Raw genomic sequence first — 12846 nt, forward strand, 5'->3', positions numbered from 1 at the left:
ATGAAACTTTTAGGACCCAGAAGCTATGCTTCTCTTTGAAAGTATGTCAAGGGCGTCGTCTCTAGGTGGCAGTGTAGACAGTTGGGGCTGGCCCATCAAATCAATATCATGATTATTTCAAACTTTTGTCTTGATTGCGGTTAATGGCCGAGTATACGAAGGTTTTCAAGGGTCCATGTAGATCGACTATATATTCACTATACCCACCACTGTACAACAAAGTATTCTGTTCATTCAGCTCCAAATGCCCTGCTCAGCCATCATAGCTTGGCTGTCAAAAAGGAGCTTGTCCACTGTCAAAGTCCCATCATGATTTATTTTAGTTATCGAGATGGATATTTCACGCTTGTTTTAAAATGGTTCATTTTGCAGTTGTGTCTTATTGAGGCTTGCGCTTTCATCTTGGCCACGTTCGTTAAGTGTGACGAGCATAGCTGGAAATTGAAAGAGCTTTAGAGAGATGCCCCCTCAGCCATCTGGCCCTCGAACTCCGGGCACAAACAGAGCCACGAGATAGAAAACCCATTGGACTAAACCAAATTATAAAACAGCAAAAGGAAAACTATCTGACACATTGGAAAGAAGCAACACAAAAGCAGAGTAAACTAGAATGCTATCTGGCCCTAAACAGAGAATACACAGTGGCAGAATACCTGAGCACCGGTCCGTGACCGACCCAAAACAAAGACAAATCTTAACTAGGTACAGACTCAGTGAGCACAGTCTCACAATCGAGAAAGGCCGTCATAGGCAGACCTGTATCCCGAGAGAAGACATACTATGCACCCACTGCACACAAAATGAAGTGGAAACCGAGCTACACTTCCTAACCATCTGTCCATTGTACCAAGACATCAGAGACACATACTTCCCACAGATTACAACCACACACAGAGATTTTGAAAACATGACCAATGAAGTACAACAATGTGCAAACACAGCAGCAAGATTTGTGAGTTGCTGTGATAGGAGAAGGATATCAAATGGAACACAACCACCCTAAAGACTAATCATTGTGTATATTCCTGCACTATACCTGCATCGAGTGACCTTGGTGCTTATAATTTAATCTATTTAAGATGCTGACCTTCAAATGTACATCATTTTTGTTTTTATTGTATTGCTGTATTGTTGTATTGTTCTTTCTGCTTTGGCAATGTAAACGTATGTTTTCTCATGCCAATAAAGCCCTTTGAATTGTGTGTGTGTGTGTGTGTGTGTGTGTGTGTGTGTGTGTGTGTGTGTGTGTGTGTGTGTGTGTGTGTGTGTGTGTGTGTGCGTGCGTGCGTGCGTGTGTGTGTGTGTGTTTATTTACACGGAACTCCTGTCTCCTTCTATAGCGTTTTCAGAGGGACACGTTTAGTGGTTGCACGCAACAACACTCACTTGAAGACGTGAAACGCGAGGAGCATAAAGTTAGTTTTAGTTCTAAATAAATAACACACATTTAAGTGTTAAAGAAGACTTCTGGGTTCCAGGACTACTGCACTCATTCATTCATATCTGGATGAAAGACACAGAGGTATGTTTGAGGTTGTTTTAATGTGATAGATACTTACTTAGCCATTGTTGACTTTTCTTTTTGTTTCTCTTTTCACAAAGCACTGGTCATGCAGAGAGTTGTAATGTTACTGAGTAACTAGTATAGATTACTAGTATATTTAGTAACTACAGTAGTATAGTTAGGCCTACTAGTAGAGATGCATTTCTGTCAAATTATGATGTAAGAGTTCACTGCTACAGACTAGAGTTCTAACTTGTGTTCAATCAATAAATCAGATTATATTGTCACTTCCACAATATGCACTGGGCATACAAAATACCGTTCTCCACAACTCATGATGCTTCACATTTAAAAACAATAGACACGTTAAAAAGAGGCAACAGTGGCAGGAGAAAGTGCTGATGCATTTCAAAGTGCAATATAGGTAAAGTGCTATGTTGGATGTTGGCCTTGGGGGCAGTATATGGTGAGCATATATATTCCGCAGGAAGTACAGGCGTACTTAGGTCATCAGCACTATATGCACCCCCAGGAGTTTCCTGCTATTACTTTGCCCTACTCCCAGAACCCACTTCACCCCTGCCCATTTTGATAGGCTGGAATGGCTTATGGTTGACGACAGAGTACAGCAACTTGCAATGGGCCTGGGCTACAAGATTCCAAGATACCAATGTACCTGTCGAAATACTCAACAAATCCACAATCGCAACACCAGAGGGAGTTAAGAGATGTGAATCCCTAGACTCCTTCAAAACCGCTCTCAAAGTGCACTCTTTAAAAAGTCCCCCCGCCCCCTTTTTCTTCATTGAAGTGTGTATGTTAAGTTTGGAAAAGTAGTATGGAATTGCATTTCATACTTCCCCCGGTCTGGAAAAGTATGGGAAATGAGAAATAATATTATGGAAAAATGTTTGTTTCTTAAACTATTACTGTTGTTCTGTTTTCCTGGGCAGGAGGCTCAGGGGGATGCTCCTGGTCCCTGGTCAGTGATTCCTTCTTATGCTGTCGCCTTAAGGCCTAGAATACAGTTGTAGGTGATAAGGTGACAACTGGAAACTACAACATGACGTCAAGCAGCTCCTCATGCAGCTCCATGTAAGTCCCCCTTGACACAGAACCGATCAACTTTTCCGAATTCCAATTTTTTTCCAAATTCCAAATGTGTAGGAACCCTGTTAAATGTTCTGATGAATTGAAAATGGAGGACCCTGATGTAAACAAGTCTTAATAAGGTCCCCACACACCGACCGAGTTTTTCGGATTTTTAGCGGCGTTTGTCCGTCGGTTTTCCGAAAAACGCGTCCAGTGTGCAACGACCTTTAGTGCTTTTTTCTGGTTTTATCCTCGTAGTAGTCTTTGTATTGGCCTGTACTTACGTTTGAACTGTAGCCCAGGTGGGACCAGACTGGCAATTAACCAAGATGGTTTTAATCTTCTGATCAGACCTTGTATTGAAGTGTACATTCTGGTGCTTTCTTTTCTTTTCCAAACTATTAATAAAGTATTTAATAAGTCAAAGGTTATAATAAGCTTTAATTTTTGTATTGAACATTGGAACGTTCAAATTTGTTTTAGACACTTTTAGACGTCGTATGAGATATGACAAATAATGTAAATATACAGGAGAACTGACACACATGGGAAAAAAATATATATATGTGTGTGTGTATATGTATAAATTGCAATTATCTAAAAAATAATTAATCAAATAAATACATAATTCTAATATACTTTATTTACAGTTTGCAGAGAAAAGCACAGGAAAGTGCAGTTCAATACCAGGTTGTCCACTAAGATGATCTAAATGTTTCCATATTCATATTCAATTCATAGGAATAACGCACAAACGATTTATTCCATCTGCTCGTACAGGTCGTCTGAGGAGAGAGAGAGATGGAGAGAGAGAAAGAGAACCAGGAAGAACTTTGTGCTTGTGGAGATGACCGGGCAGCATCCCGACACAGTCCTAAAAGGCCTGAACCGTCTTCGGCTCAATAGAGAGTTGTGTGATGTGGTTCTGTGCTGTGGGGGACAGGAGTTCCCCTGTCATAGAGCTGTGCTGGCATCCTTTAGCTCCTACTTTCAGGTAAACCTCAACGACATTGACTTTGGCTTTCATGTGAACTGAAGACCGTGCTATAACAACTCACCGATTCATTTATTATTGGCACAATGCACATTTAGAGACCTAAGCCAACCCGTTCACCTTTTTTTCGTCCTCCACAGGCCATGTTTACATGTGGCATGTTGGAGTCCAGACAGGACAGGGTTAACGTCCATGGAGTAGAAGCTCACATCCTGGACCTGTTGCTGACCTATGCATACACATCAGAGGTGGCCATCCCCAAAGAACATGTGCAGGTGAAGTAATGACACACACACACACACACACACACACACACACACACACACACACACACACACACACACACACACACACACACACACACACATGCTGAAGTCCCCACTGTGATGATGATGATGGAGGCTGTAGTGTGTACTATACTGTAGGTCTGTCACTGTGGTTTGACCAGGGGGGCAGTCAGACAGATATTTTGTGAAGCCACTAAGGAAATGAAAGTTCATATAATGGCCTGTTGTGGCGCTGTCATTGGACCCAGAAAAACCCATAGCCCCATAGAAGTCCATGTATTTGGGCCCAACTAAACATGGTCATGAATACTTTCTTCTTCCAGTCACTAGTTTAAAGTCTCAATAATGTCATAATATTATTTTTGGAAAATTGTGGTCCCATTAATTAAAAAAATGACCATAAAGTCGCGTATGTTCTGAGGGGCGTGGCTACCGTTACAGTCTATGATAGGGATTCCCCTCCCACTCGAGTCAAAATAAAAACCAACGGAGAAGAAGGGGGGAAGTCCCGCCTCGTTGTCTGGGCCAGCCAATGGCCAGCTGGACCAAAACGGATCTAGAAAGATGGCGACTTCCATTGCAAGGACTGACAGGCTTCATTTTACGTTCATGTTAGACCCGGGGAACGCTTTGTCCATATTTTTTACAGTCTATGGGTTTGACAGACAGGGCTGTTTCATTTGTGGACAGCACTCTGATACTTTATCACCCAGTCAAGTCACCCAGGGAAGCTAGTATAGATGAATCCACGGAGGGATTACTGCCATTACTGAGGTGTAATCAGCACTGATAAGGTACACCTGGCCAACAGGATCCATGGATGCACTGGGGAGTGGTAGCCTCACCAGGCTTTCCTTTCACTGGCACTTCCTCCCCGAAGCGTCAGTGAATCCACGCTATGAGTCTGGCCCTACCTGCCAGGCTAAGGCTTTCCACCTCGGAGGAAAGCCTGGTCTGTGTTACTAAATTTAGTAAATTGCTGCATGATCCAGTCGGGAGCGGATGATATCGTCATGTCATGTTGTATAGTCATTGTTTTGTAGTCATCAGGCCGGAACCCTCAATCTGGAACTTCCTTTCCCTCAAACCGAAAGAATAATACCTTCCCAATAAAAGCGTGACTCGTTCTCTCGTAGCCTGTCTGTCTGTCTGTCTGTCTGTCTAATTAAGTTGTTTCTTTTATCTAGGACGTGCTAGCAGCAGCACACATGCTGGATGTGGAGGCTGTCCAAGAGAGGTGCTGTTCTTACATGCAGGATCACCTAGATAACAACAACTGTTTAGGCATTAACATCTTTGCTGAGGCCCATTCCTTCGAGGACTTGGAGAGTTCCAGCATGCATTACATCACCCAACACTTCGGAGATGTCTACATGCAGGTCAGAGAAGTTGTTTGTCTGTTGTTGGCTTTTCCTCCTAACAGTCTGTGGTGCCTCACGGTATGGGGCAGATTAACTCAAGATAATAAGATGCTAAAGGTGATTTATTACCATTACCAGGGGTGCACACTTATGTAATATTTGGCAATCATACCCTAGGATTGGGCTAAACAGGACCTAATATTCCCAATATACATTTTCAATAAATTATGAAAAATGAATTATGAAAATATTGCAATATAATGAAATTATGTTGTTCACGTCACTGTAACATAACGTGAGTTTTTGAACAGACTACATTACATATTCTAATACTGTATCGACCATAAACATAGGATACATAGGGCACAACCACTTCTTAATTAAAATCATCAATTTATTCTTTGCCCTGATCAATTTAACCTCTTTGTTAATTACACTATCATGTAGAATATTAATACATCTGACCGTGGATTCAGACTCTGCATACACTTGTGTGCAGAGTAGTGCGTTACCAAACATGACAGGTTGGGGTCAAATAGAAAGTCAGAAATCAATAAATGCACTTTACAGGAGAACCATCACCTTTAAAAACGTCACAGTTAAAATATTATTTGTAGTACAGTATACACCATAACAATGGTAACATAACAACTATTCTCAGGTCACAGAATATCATAGCATACAGTTTTAATCCACAGTTGTTGTTATTCAATTGTGCTCTTGGTCAGAGCCAGTTCTGTGACGCGATGCGCATTCCACACAATGAGAGGGGGACATCCATGTTTCCAGTGCCGGTGCTTTATCAAGACTTCTGTTTATTTTACGCTGATGGATGCTTTGCTTGGTCAAAGGGTCATTGTCCGGTCAGCCCTAGGTCAGCTAGGGTGCAGGAGAGGGTGCACTGAAGTGTTAGCTCACAGGAAGGAACTTGGTTAGATATTTACAACACCCCCCCCCCCCCGTGCTTCCTTGTAGATTGTTTTTTTGCAAATGATATAGGATACATTTTTGGGGAAAGTATTGACTGCGCCATGGCTAGTTCTCAGAGGAGCACCAGGAGAGGTTACCTGGTGCACATTGGGGGCAGATGGTCTCTACTCTACCACAACGTGACTTTAGCCAGCATGCGATTGCACATGAACCCTGCAGCCATACTGAGGCACTCCAATGCATATATAACATGAACTACTCACCTAATGTTGCGGATGTTCCATGTTTAACGTAATTTCAAAGTGTGTACGTTGTTTATGTCACAGTTGTATGGTTTTCATATCGTAAATATATTAACTTTGGCTAAAGGTGTTTAAGAGCCACTTGTAATGATTAGTCAACACTAGTTTTCTCAAGAGATTGTGAGAGTAGGAACGAAGATTGCTCGTTAGACAGAGAGCTTTGCCCTCTGGCTCAGCTCTCTTTTCGTCACAACAGTGCGGTACAGCAACTGCAATACCGCCCCTGCTAAATAAACTGATCTAGTGTGTGTTTCTGTTTCTAGGAGGAGTTCCCCTCTCTCCCGGTGGATAAAGTGACAAAGATTCTTTCCGGTAAAAATCTCAATGTTCCTAAAGAGGAGGTCGTTTTTGAGGCGGCCATGTTGTGGATCAATAAGTGTCCTACACGCAGACAGCACTTTGAGAAGGTCAGTCACTTCTCAATGTTTCACCTGATTTTCTACAAAGAACAAAGTGACTTATTTTCTATCAATTGACAATTACACACCCCATGGCATGAAGCCTTGCATCTGTTGAGATTTGTTTAGTTGTTGACACATTCCTAAGCCAATAATGTGACCAGTGGAGTTTCCGGTAGGGCATTGAGTCATCAAATTATAGGCTTTGCAATGTGATTATTCTACATGAATTCAAGGCTTCATGGGGTGTGTCATTGATAGAAAATAAGCCAGTTTTGTTTCGATATGTTGAGGTTTACATATTATATTTAGTTACTAATATATTGTTACACCTCTAGTTGATATGCATTATGTGCAAACTCTAACATAAAACCTGCCAGATGTCATGGAATTCCCTCAAGGCGTACCTGAGATATCACGTTCACAATGTTGCCGTACATACGTATTACGTACGTTCCTCCAAACATAGGTGTACTTAACCTATGTACGTACAAACGTAAAGATAGAGACTCTTGTCTTGAGGCAGATGTAGAGATTTAAAGTGTTGTCTTCGCCCAGTTTGAATTTAAGTGTTCTTTTTTGTTGTTGAAGTTCCTAGGGCTGATCCGTCTTCCTCTGATCAGTCCCTCCTACCTCCACGATGCGATGGAGTCTCTGGAGGTGGTGAAAGAATCCCCGTGCTGCCAGAGGCTCATCTCTGAGGCCATGGAGCAGCATCGCCTGCCCTACAGTGAAACAGTACACCCACGTAGGACCAAAGGTACACTGCTGCCCTACAGTAAAATGTCATGTGTACAAACACTAGTGTCAACGGTAACAAGATGACTCGCCCCGTTTCTGTTTTCCTCCCAGAATTTTCCCCATTGAGGGGTGGGAGAGGCTGGACAGCAGACGGCTGGACTTTCTCTAACTATAAACTTTCATGACAGCAGACAGCCTAAGTACAAATATAATTTATGAAAAGCTACTACAGTAAAGTCTGTTCACAGAACTTGTTGTAGGATATGTGGGGATTATCTGACGAGGTACCATTTGAGTGGGCAAAACCTTACATAATACTAAATTGTTTATAGGGTCAATATAAGTAAAATAATATAGCCTTTTTATATTTTTCCAAAAAGAATACAAACAGCCAATAGCATATTACAAAGTTATCCCCCTCACTGGTGAAAATTCCAGGAAGCACCAGGGCGAGTCATCCAGTATTCGTGTCAACCACTTTCTCTCCCTTATGCGTTACATCGGACACAATTTGTCTCTCCCTCTCTATCTCTACCTCTCCCTCCCTCCCCCTTCTCTCTCTCGGCCACTTATATTGGCTCACACAAACGTTATGCAAAGCTCAGCCTCCTCTCCCCTTTCTCCCCCCGCTCTCACTCTTTCCCTCTCTCTCTCCTACTCTCTCTTCCCCCTCACTCTCAGCCACGTATATTGGCTCATGTAGCACAAACGTTACGCAAAGCTCAGCCTCCTTCTCTGCCCTCTCTCGACCGCCCCGATGTTTATGTGACTGTTTGAGGTGTTACATTAATGAGTCGCACAATTCCACTTCTTTATCGAGGCTAACTCTGTATTAAAAGATGTTGTGTCTAGGTTCGCTCTCTGTATTCAAATATGTTATGTTCACTCTCACTCTCTCCGCATTAAGAGGTGATGGTGATGGTGGGAGGTTGGAGTAACCGCGACTGCGAGCTGCTTGACCGCGTTGAGCTTTTGGATCCCAGGTTTTTGGATCCTCTGTCCATGGACTCAAACGACTACAAGAATCTGGCCCGTCTGCCATTCAAAGTACACAGGCATGGTATGGCTGTGATAGGTGAGTGAGGAGTAGCATCAGGGTCAGCTAGAGTAGAGACCAACCAACGTATTGATCCCGCTGGGTCAGTTCAGTCGACCTCACGTTAGTCAGACGGATTACTAACACTATCCCTAACCCTAAACTTCAGTCCTGACCGGCCACGTAGGTTGCTAACCCTAACCTAACCTCATCTCACCTCACCGAACTGCTCGTGACGGAAGGTTCCGCCAGAAGGAATCCAACCGGCAACTGCTTCTGGCCTAATGTTTCCGTCTGCTAAGCTGATATTGATATCAAACCGGATTGCTGATTTCAATTTTTTTATAATTGTTTTGGCTTGGCCTTATCTTCTTTAGCGATCCTAGACCGTGTTGCGCAACAGTGCTGCCGTCCACCTCCCATTATACAGGCTGACTAAAAAGCTGAATAACTCCTAATCTACGAAGCTCTCCATGGTTTGGATAAAATGTGCGATGTTCGGAGGTCTTTGCTGATTATCCGGTGGTTTAGGGAGACGCCCGAGGGGCATCCTAACAAGATGCCCGGACCACCTAAGCTGGCTCCTTTCCAGGCGAAGAAGCAGCGACTCTACTCCAAGGCATAAGCCATTTCAACTCTGCTCTTCTCCCAACATAGGTACTACTTTGTATGTGGCTGGGGGAGAACTTCCTATTTATACATTCAGTAAGAAGTTGTGGCGCTACGACCCTTTACATGATGACTCATGGACCAAGATGGCTTCCATGATTGAGGCACGCTTTGACTTCGGTAAGACAGATGAACGTATGGTCCATTGGGGCTGGTAGATTACTAATCGTACTAATCGAATATGAATATGTTTTGAATCGAATATGTATATTCGATTAGCATGATTAAGTACGACAAACAATGTATCATGATATAAAAACAAATATGATATAAAAACAAAACATATTTTCGATGGGTGCTAGCCCCTGCCATGTCCAGCTTTTGATGTATGTGTGCACAACCTTTTTATAGACTATCCAAGATTAATTTCTGAGTAATGTTAACCTAGCCCTATGGTCCATAGGCCTGGTGGTGCTGGATGGCTATCTGTGGGCAGTGGGTGGCCAGGAGAGCAGTGGGTCCTTTGTGGAGCGCTACGACCCCCGCACCAACACCTGGCAGCTCAATCAGGACATGCCACGCTGTTCCAACCACCCTGTTGTGGTCGCACTGGATGGACTGATCTACGTTTTTGGTATGGGACACCTTTATACACCCACAGGTTCACCTGTTCTTAATTGGGACTCGAACGGTGAGTCATAGGTTAGCGAAGAGCGCCGTCGAGTGTAAAAACAGAAAACCACGTCAAAATCTGTGATTGGCACAGAATGAAGAAAAATGTAATGTCCATACATTTAATAATGAGAAATACAGATCAACAAGCTTACAACACGTCATTTTGTGGCATGTTGTAAGATGGGGTTTTTTTTATTACGTGTCAGTGATGTATTTGCATATTTAAGTTACCGGTATTTGTCATACCTGCCCTGTGCAATTTGGGATTACGAAGCCTTAAAGGCGCAGTGAAACGGAAATGGTGAACAACATGAAAATGGTGTTTCCACATGAAACGCCGGTCTGAAGTTTCTGAACCAATCAGAGTGTCGCATCCCTTCAGGCGATGGGACGGTAGCTATGCTATGCGCTACAGCGTGGTATGTGTTTGTTTATAAATCAGACGGTCGGCCAGCACAACCAGTTTACTGTTATGTGGCTTATTTCTACCCTATAATGTTTTCAGAAACATATTTTAGCGTGATGATTAAGTTGAAACCGAGTAATACACTGTCTGAATGTTATCTTGAATGGAAATAAAAACGGAGTAATCTGTAATCAGAAGCAGCTGTTTTGCACGGATGCGCAGACATGGGGAATTAAACAGGTGAGCTTCATTTTTATTGGCTTTTATCGATGTGTATCTCTACACGTCATCACGCAGCACGTTTTCATTTTAATAAATAAATAATACAATCTTTTTATGGACTTTTGATATAAAAACACACAGAAATGAGAATTTTCAATTTTTTTTGGCATCCATTGTTAGGTATGCCCATATGATGACCACGGATATGGTCTAAAAGTGTGAAAAACGTCTTTTTCATTTCACTGCGCCTTTAAAGGCAAACAGAAAAACAAATTGTAAAGTTCCAATGTTGGAATTATTATATTTTCATCGTTCTGCTGTTGACAATGCATAACGATTTGTCCTGTGTCCTCCTGGTTCCTAGCTGCTGGTTCCCCTGACACAGACACGCCTGCCTACAAGTACAACCCCAAAACCGCAGAATGGACAGAAGTGGCTCCTATGCAGTTTCCACGTATTGATTCAGCTGCCTGCACCCTCAATGGAAAGATCTACGTTATAGGTATCATACCTGTCCTTAACCACTGTCTTAAACCCTCTTTAGGGTTAGCATAGCCGTCATTACTGGCTGTACAGGATCTCCTCACTGGTCAGCAAAAAGTAGCAAAATGAGCCCTCATACAAGGTTTCTTTGACTATGCATGCACCTCATGGTACCACAGCACCTCAAAGGCTCTTAAAACAAGGCTCCAGACATCCCAAAACAAACTGGCTACTACTCGGCCAAATTCCCAGAACCCACCTCACCCCTGCTGATTCTGATAGGTTGGAATGGCTTAACGGTTGACGACAGAGTGCAGCAACTTGCAATGGGCCTTGTCTTCAAGATTCGCTCCATGTACCTGTCAAAATACTTCCTCAATGTCAACAAAGTCCATGATCACAAGTTCACAACACCAGAGGGAGTTCCACAAACCACATTCAACCTAGATACTGCTCAAACAAGGGGTTAAACTAATTTCGCTCATATGCCACTAAAATGTGGAACGCCCTACCACAAGCCGTGTGTATCCCTAGAATTCAAAGTCGCCCTCAAAGAGCACTTAAGGGTGGCTGCAATTTGAAACTGGCCCATGCAAAAAGAAAGTTAAAGTCACGTCACATGCTACTTAAAGCAGAATTACATTTTGAAGATTTTGCCTGCATATATACTGTAGGTTGTTAATGGTACCCCGACTTTCAGCAGTCACAAATTCAGGGAAACTGAATTTCAATCTTTGCGATATGTGTAAGACACCTTTACAAACACAAATGTATTGGTAAGGAAATAAGGAATCTATTCCCAGATTGGACATTGTTCTGATACTATTCCCTATCTGGTTATTGGTTAATTCCTCTTCATCTAATAGGTGGTATCGACTTTATCGAGAGTTCTACGAACAAGGTGGAGTGCTACGACCCAACGACAAATCAGTGGACCATGTGTGCGTCGATGCAGCATTCATGTCGCAATCCTGGTGTGGTTGCGACGGCTGGAAAGATCTATGTACTAGGAGGGCTGCATGATTATGACGGGTAAGACACCATACTTACTGCTTCATATAAACTGGAAATAAAGTGTCTGTTCACACCAAACATTTCTCTCGTTGCTATTGGGTCTGTCTTTGTTTAGGGATCTCCGTGACATCCAAGAGTACTGTGACCAGACGGACAAATGGGAAAGAGTGGGTGAGCACCCCGACAATCGCACCGAACGGTACGCAGGTACTACAGGTCGCAGCTTTTTCAGCTGCGTCTCTCTCTGGCTGAGTACAGATGTAAAGGAGGTACCTTACCCTAAGGCTAAGCCGCAGCATGAATCTGACGATTCCAACGATTCCGACTGGTAGACACTTTCATGGGTGCAAGAGAGGCCACATACTGTATATGCATACATTATGTGTGTATGCTTTCTGGGTAGCTCATGGTTTTTTTTCAGGGGAGGTGAAAACCCTGGATTTTTTGTTTTGCACAATATTTCGAGTAGACCACCTAACTCAATTATTTTTATCCCCCCCCCCCCCCCCCCCTCTCATGCAAGTAATTGACAATACATAAAGTCCCAACACCAACTTTGATGAGACGGTATTGCTTTGTTTTCAAAATATAGGGGTTTCTTCATTTCCTGAAGGAAGAAAGAAAAAACATTTTAATTTCCTGAACTTTTGGAGCCAAGTGGTTTCTTCCCGACAGCAGTACAATGTGTTCAGGTAATTGTTTGTGTGTTGCTCATGGTAGTTAATATGGGGTACAGGATTTATAAAATAAAAAGGGTGGCTTTTGATAACATTTCTGCTTTCTGTAATGATA

At 42.8% G+C, this 12846-nt stretch overlaps 2 protein-coding genes across 5 annotated transcripts in view; both read left to right on the forward strand.

The window, feature by feature from the left end:
* The window catches only part of rubcn (rubicon autophagy regulator), a 473816-nt gene that overhangs the window by 383196 nt on the left and 77774 nt on the right, over positions 1-12846 (forward strand). The window lies entirely within an intron of this gene.
* On the forward strand, positions 1378-12840 carry LOC308319805 (kelch-like protein 21). 3 transcript variants are annotated; one of them, XM_080769992.1, is made up of 13 exons: positions 1378-1522; positions 2458-2599; positions 3377-3590; positions 3731-3865; positions 5065-5256; positions 6734-6877; positions 7460-7628; positions 8517-8684; positions 9303-9434; positions 9718-9888; positions 10922-11059; positions 11907-12072; positions 12170-12840. In XM_080769992.1, exons 2-13 carry the CDS (start codon positions 2568-2570, stop codon positions 12384-12386), a joined length of 1878 nt encoding a protein of 625 aa, XP_080626118.1. In that variant the 5' UTR covers positions 1378-1522; positions 2458-2567; the 3' UTR covers positions 12387-12840. The 3 variants fall into 3 exon arrangements, with proteins under 3 accessions (XP_080626118.1, XP_080626119.1, XP_080626120.1); XM_080769993.1 differs by having other exon boundaries at positions 2520-2599; XM_080769994.1 differs by lacking the exon at positions 8517-8684.

This window comes from Protomyctophum bolini (genome assembly GCF_963924005.1).
Source record: "Protomyctophum bolini genome assembly, chromosome: 8".
NCBI classification, from domain to species: Eukaryota; Metazoa; Chordata; class Actinopteri; order Myctophiformes; family Myctophidae; genus Protomyctophum; species Protomyctophum bolini.

Excerpts from the sequence above, each read along its gene's own strand:
- LOC308319805 (XM_080769992.1), top strand. The coding sequence starts at position 2,568 with ATGACGTCAAGCAGCTCCTCATGCAGCTCCAT. Across the intron at positions 2,600-3,376 it reads AGCTCCTCATGCAGCTCCAT|GTCGTCTGAGGAGAGAGAGA; the intron begins GTAAGTCCCCCT and ends CTGCTCGTACAG. Across the intron at positions 7,629-8,516 it reads ACACCCACGTAGGACCAAAG|AGGTGATGGTGATGGTGGGA; the intron begins GTACACTGCTGC and ends CTCCGCATTAAG.